At 29.5% G+C, this 6,718-nt stretch overlaps 3 protein-coding genes across 4 annotated transcripts; 2 read left to right on the top strand and 1 right to left on the bottom strand.

The window, feature by feature from the left end:
- Nucleotides 1–238: 238 nt before the first annotated feature.
- On the bottom strand, nucleotides 239–3,260 carry ari-2 (E3 ubiquitin-protein ligase ari-2). 2 transcript variants are annotated; one of them, XM_017898539.1, is made up of 7 exons: nucleotides 3,160–3,260; nucleotides 2,117–2,639; nucleotides 1,804–2,035; nucleotides 1,617–1,734; nucleotides 1,316–1,540; nucleotides 651–863; nucleotides 384–539 (listed from the first exon to the last, which is right to left on the bottom strand). In XM_017898539.1, the coding sequence occupies exons 2-7, from the start codon at nucleotides 2,637–2,639 to the stop codon at nucleotides 384–386; spliced, it is 1,467 nt and encodes a 488-aa protein (XP_017754028.1). In that variant the 5' UTR covers nucleotides 3,160–3,260. The 2 variants fall into 2 exon arrangements, with proteins under 2 accessions (XP_017754029.1, XP_017754028.1); XM_017898540.1 differs by lacking the exon at nucleotides 3,160–3,260 and having other exon boundaries at nucleotides 239–539.
- A 738-nt stretch (nucleotides 3,261–3,998) lies between these two features.
- Nucleotides 3,999–4,351, top strand: Dph3 (Diphthamide biosynthesis 3). Its single transcript, XM_017898538.1, has one exon. It carries the CDS (start codon nucleotides 4,063–4,065, stop codon nucleotides 4,327–4,329), a length of 267 nt encoding a protein of 88 aa, XP_017754027.1. The 5' UTR covers nucleotides 3,999–4,062; the 3' UTR covers nucleotides 4,330–4,351.
- Nucleotides 4,352–4,365: 14 nt separating this feature from the next.
- On the top strand, nucleotides 4,366–5,275 carry Polr3G (RNA polymerase III subunit G). Its single transcript, XM_017898537.1, has one exon. The coding sequence runs from the start codon at nucleotides 4,501–4,503 to the stop codon at nucleotides 5,149–5,151; it is 651 nt and encodes a 216-aa protein (XP_017754026.1). The 5' UTR covers nucleotides 4,366–4,500; the 3' UTR covers nucleotides 5,152–5,275.
- The last annotated feature ends 1,443 nt before the right edge of the window (nucleotides 5,276–6,718 follow it).

The raw sequence follows: 6,718 nt of genomic DNA, 5'->3' as shown, positions 1-6,718 counted from the left end.
TTACATAAATAAGAAACAGATTCCATTTTCTGTTCTACAGACATTATTTTTAATAAAAGTGTAAAAATTGTTTGGTAAAAATGATAATTTAAAAACCGTTTAGTCGATAAAGAACACTTAAATCTAAAGTTATTTGTAACTAGATTTTCAACCCCACAGTTTTTCTTTTTCTACTTTCTAAAACATTGTCAATTGAAACGAATCTACGCACTTTTCCGAACTTTATTTTTAATGGCGAATGATTAACTAATGTGTATCATATAGAAAATAATAGCTGTTGGAATATAATACTTCAAAACCTAAGCTATAGCTGTTTCATAAGTTTGGCCTGACTGTAAAAGAGACTGCGACAATATAACAGAATATTTACGTTCATTTAATATTTATACCTCAAGGAAGTCCTTCAGTAAAGTAACCCGACGCTTTTCAGCAATATCCATTTGATTTTCTAAATCTCCGCGATTTATCGTTTCCGCGTGTTCTATTTTCCAAGAAAGGTCTTCTATTTCTGCTTCGAGTTGGGCTTGTTGATATTCAAACTTTAAATATTTATTATACATTTAGTTTTTCCATTTCAAAATTATTAGAAAATTATTAACTTGTAGTTAATTTAATCTGTAATTATTTTAAGAAGTTAAATAGATTTTTACCAATTCTTTACGTGGTCCAGGTTCCATGTAATAAGCATAAGGATAAGTATACTGCAAAGTATAACGGCAGCGCGTTAAAAGCGATGCAGCAGCAAATAAATGCTGCCAGTCGATCCATGTTCCACTAGAATTCATTACTTTTTTATTTATCTGCATTTTTATGGCTTCCAGTGTTTGTTCTTCCAATTTTAATGATTTACTGTGATTTTCCCACTAAAAAGTTGTATGAAAAAGTTGACGACGTGAGTTATAGTTGATTTCGATGATATAGTCAAGTCTAAAATTCAATCGATCGCAAAACTACAAATATTGCAACCTTCGATATAGAAAATTCAGATATTTAGAAAGATAAAGAATTTAAGTATATAATAATATATTATGTCGACTTGAAATGAGATGGATATTATTGACAAGGGGTTAGATTTTTGTTACATGTTCGAAAGCAAAATTTAAATCTAGATAAAATTGAAAGTTAGTAAACAATTCTCTTTATTTTACTATTTGGCGTTAAATAGTTGTAGTTATACGTGTAAATTGAATATAAATGACATTAAGATCGTCATTTAGGGATCAATCGAGGCGGTTGTTAGATACAATAAATTATGACTTCGCTATATCAACCAAGCAAACCGCATATATAAAATTAACTTTTGAAGATCATTTACCCTCTCATAATAATGAAGATATTTTTTAAGAGCTTCTCTTGCTTGTGCAAAGATACTCTCGTGAGAAATGTTCGGATTTTCTTTATAACGCGAACATACGTAATATTCACTTCCATGTGCTTTCCAATCTCCAAGGCATATCCAACAAAAATCATACTTACAGTTATAACATTGCATATGATTGCAGCCACCATTTTTTTCTATGCAAATATGGCATTTTGGACACTATAAATCAAAGATTATCTTTTACAAAATAATAATATATATGTATTAATGTAAAAAAGCATAAAGGAGTACTAACATCTTTGGTGTGAACACTAATATAATTAGCTGTTTCTGAATCATCTGCACATTTTGTTAGCCAATTCTTCATAGTATTACAATCAGTTGGTGCATGGTAATCAATACCACATCGGAAGCTGAAATTATTACATATGATTAAATTTATATTAAAATTATAAAAATATTTAAAAATTATAAATATATACCAAAACACAGTTTTACACGATGAACACATAACTCTTTTTGCTCTTTGCTCTTTTGAACGCATGATCATTTGACAATTGGGTCCAGGACAAAACCTTAATTGTGGATGAGACTTTACATAATCACAAAAAGCAAACCGTTGATACCTTTCCCTCATATTAGGCTTGGTGAGTAGAGATAAAACAAAATCTTCTGGAGCTAAGACATTGCAATCTTGTGCCATGCAGCTTATTCCTAATTTAAATTAATTTGACTGAGCTTAATTCAATTATTTAAATGATGTGATCTGTGATTGATAAACTTTGATAAACTCACCTGTAGAAATACCTTGGGTTATTTGTATTTCAAAATGCATGCACCAACAGTCTTTACAAAATGAATGTCCACATGTTAATGTAGAAAACTTTTCAGCTGAATAAATTGTGACACAAACTGAACATAATCCACCTCTTTGACCTTTTAATCCTGACAGTGAATCCAATGGTGGTAATGGTTTTATTTTTGAATTAATCAATAAACTGGAAGCATTAGTACGGTACTTCGCAATGATATCTTGTAATGTCCAATTATGTGCATGTAATAAAACTTTGGCTAAGGATGGTGTTATATGAAGACTATTACTTAATAATTCTACATCTTCATTTAAAAGTCTCTCCACTTCTTCGATTCTTAAACAGTCATATACAGCATATTCAGGATCTCTTCTGCTTTGATCATTATCTATGTCATTGTCACCTTCACCATCCCATGGTTGCACATTATAATAATCTTCATAACCTGGATCTCCGCAATCTGAGTCGGAGTAATCCATTTCAGTATCATATGCTTCAGCTGACATCTGTATTATAAACATTATTATTTGATTATATAAAAATATTTTGGCATACACATCTTATAAAATTTTACTTAATATATAATTTATACATATATATTAGGTATATTATTATTCTCATAACCTCATAATTTTTACTATTTATTTATAAATATCAAGATACAAATGTATGGCAAATAAAATATGGAACTACAAGGAAGAATTAATTATATTAATGCTTTATTAATGGATGCTGTAAAAGAAAACGACTTGAAAACAAAATTTTCAATAACCATATAGGAACAATAGTTTTACAGTGTTTTCAGTTCGTACAAGTTGTTCAATGTTTAAAGAATTAATTTATTTACATAAGATAAAACAATATTTGAAAATATTAACAAAGCAGCGGTAGGTTTATTGTTTGATTACTTTTTATGAAAAATGTCTTTTTCTGACGTTTGGTAAACATTTTGATGGAATCTCAAATACTATAACATAATAAGGTGTTCGCTCATTTTGTTTCATTTATATAGGCCAAGTAACCTACCTTTACGTTCTTATGTATCAAGAAAAATGCATTGATATGTCTATTATGTGAATTAAATGAAAAAGTTATTAAAAGGCTCTATCGAAGCCGTTTATACCAATAGTTACACTGGCGCATGAGTTATGTGTACGTTCTTCCATGTCAGATATATGATGTGAATGATGTTGTAACAGATGATTTCATATAATCTGAAAGAAGATAAGAATGTCAAAATCACCTGATAGAAAACAGCTGAGTTTAATAAAGTATATGACAAATTCACGGAATATTGTTAACATCATGAAAAATCTATTTTTACGATAATAAAGATACATTTCAAAATTTCATTTATGAATATTAATTGTTCGGCAATTTATTATTGTATGAATTTTAAAAGAATGGCCATATTTTAATTATATTATAAAAATGCTAAATAATATTCAATACATATTTTTTTAAATAATATTCTGAACACAACGTTGTCTAGACTATATACTGATATTTTACACATTTGTTTATAATTATTACATGAGTAGATAAATATATAAATATTATCTTATATAATTTTATATTTATATAAAAATTTAGAATATATTAGAAATTGCATGAAAATATAGTATGACATAAAAAGGTTAAAAAAAATATGATAGAAAACACTATATGTAGAACAAAAGACGATATTTTTCTTTTCTAATTAAATGCTTTTTAGTCTCTTATATTAGGAAAAGGCATTTTTTAATCAAACATTTCGTAAAATTACCCTCCTATGAAAAAAGGAAGGAAAGATTATAGAAGCTTTTTGTCCTACCAAGTTACCTATCTACGTCATTCTGATAGTTATCGTTATGGTTATCGGTTGACAGTATATTTTTAACCTCAGTTTAAGTTTACACAAAAGTTTGATTGCTACGTATTATTGAAATTATGATTCTGTATCACGATGAAGTAGAAATCGAAGACTTTGAATACTACGAAGACGAGGAAATATATTGTTATCCATGTCCTTGTGGGGATCAGTTTCAAATATCAAAAGCGGAATTAGCTGTGGGAGTGGAAGTAGCCACATGCCCTTCATGCTCATTAGTTATTAAAGTAATTTATGATAAAGAAGCGTTTGCAGCTAAACAGGAGGAACTCATTAGAGACGAAGAAAAACAGCAAATGATTCAAAGGGTTGGAGATAAATTATAATACTGTTTGAAGTACCAAGAAGACTGTACTTCTTTTGCTTGTATCAGAGTAGAAGAATAACCAAAGTTACTGAGAACATATTTGTGATTACCAGTAGATTTTAAACAAATATTAGGTTTGATTTTATATTTTATTAATTGTTATTATTAGTGGTTAAAGTATATTATCAGAATGGCAGGACGTGGTAGAGGAAGAAGCAAACCTTCCATGTCATTTGGCACAGAACAACTGGGCTTTGCTAAAGGAGAGGCACTACCGCCACCAGTCTTACAACCTCCACCAAAATATCCTCCTTTAGAGTACAAACCATTACCTTTGCATATTACTACAGAAATGAGCTATTTATTGGAGTTAAAGAGAGAATATGCAGAATATATGAAAGAGTCACCTAACAATGTTTTGCCTTTTGTAATTAAAAAAGATATCGAGCGGTATTCAGATCGGTACCAAGATTTGATTACTGATAAAAGTAGTTACGAGATTAGATACGATTGGACCCGAATGCCAATAGAATTAAAGCCTCAAATGCGAAAACGTAAAGGACAAAAGTGTGAAGATGTACAGAAGAAACGACAGAATGTTGACATAGAATTAAAATTGCAAGAATTAGAGAAGAAGGAGAGTTTGCAACAAATTGATGCAGAAGAAGAGGGAAAGGAGGAAGAAGAAACAGAAGAGAAAGATGAAGAACATGTGGAAGATGAAGAAGAAGAAATGGACGAGGAAATGGACGAGGGAACCGATTACGTAAACAATTATTTTGATAACGGAGAGGGTTACGATGATGAAGACGATAATTTAGACGATGGACCTATTTATTAACATATGAGTTTTTATAAGAATCGAAATTTTCTCTCTGTTTTCAATTATTGGACTAAAATACTTATAAATTATTTTTTAATGTTTAAATATCGCAAGATCTAATGCGCTCGCTCATATTTTTTTATTTCCCAGTAATTATATTTTCTAAAGAAATTGGTATAAAAGGATGGTGTAATGTGTTAGAAAAAGGAAATAAATATTTTAGAAAAATTAAAACAATCCAAGGTCACAGGAAGCGTCGGCGTGTTCTTTATTACGAGTATTTCAATTTCTAATATATAATATATATATATTTATATACATATGTATATATATGTATATATATATATATATATATAAATATATACATATAGCCATAATAATCTGCAATTATGTAATAAATGATCCTCCTCTACGATGTAATCGGAGAGTAAAAACGCAATTTTGGACGAGAAAGGGATGCGCAAAAGTACCGTAGTGTTACGTAATGCTTAACATTTACGCTCGTCATGATAGTAGTTCTATAATAATTCGCGTTAAGTAATCCTCACGTATCCTTCTTTACTTTCTTTTGCAAACAACAAATTTCTACACAGATCTTCGTCGGTTCCGGAATATGCACATTGAGTACGGGAAGGGAATATGAAAAAAGAAAAAGAAAGACGATTAGTAATCACGAAGAAAGAAGTCGGTCTCCTGAAATTTCCAGCCGTTTGTTATCATATTCTAGTTGTTTATGAACCTATATGATTTAATGTAGGATCGAAATATCGTCACATTTATTCTTGGAATTTGTATCAAGAGTCATCTAATTATGTGCAATAAAGTAGCAAAAATCAGGAAATTGCGTTCATGTATCTAAATATTATGACTTGGCAGTAAGTTGAATTATTTAAAAAATCGTATGTGACTTGAAATCTTTTTGGATTATTTCTTGTGAGGTTATGCTATGAAAAATGATCAGATCCGATATTTCGTCGATATAATGGCTGATTAGGTATTGACCGAAGAAACGCACGATATAGACTTTTATATGTCAAAATATATACGGAGAAACGTGTCGCTCGCATAGTTCTCTTTCATCCTCGATCACGATCGCTCAACATTGCAATAGTCGTTCGATTTCCCCTACTACCAGTCAATCTGTTTTACAAAATATGAGAACTCCCGCCATATTTCATTACTTCATTAAGTAAACGATCAATGATTTACATATATTTTTTCTGAAAAACAAGAAAAATATCGACAAAAAAATTATATCGCTTCGTCGATTTGAGATTATCGATGTTTTAAAAAATGCAAGAATCGATTTAATTAACATTATCGAAACCTAAGAAATTCATCATTTACATAATTCGTTGTATCATAAAGCATATTCATTGTCGTCGTTATATTTTCGATAATTAATTGTTTTGTGATTCTCTTATTCTGAAAAACAGTTTCGATCTATTCTTTCAACCTTTTTTGTTTAAATACTATCGTTGCTCTAACGTTATCCTCTTTCCACCCACATTGTTCTTTTTAATAATGTACTATATAATGTATATAGATATATTTGCATGTGTATATGTATATATATATATATATA

The sequence above is a fragment of the Eufriesea mexicana genome, unplaced genomic scaffold (assembly GCF_001483705.2).
Source record: "Eufriesea mexicana isolate 0111107269 unplaced genomic scaffold, ASM148370v2 scaffold654, whole genome shotgun sequence".
NCBI lineage: Eukaryota > Metazoa > Arthropoda > Insecta > Hymenoptera > Apidae > Eufriesea > Eufriesea mexicana.
This window is presented reverse-complemented; position numbering and strand designations above follow the sequence as displayed.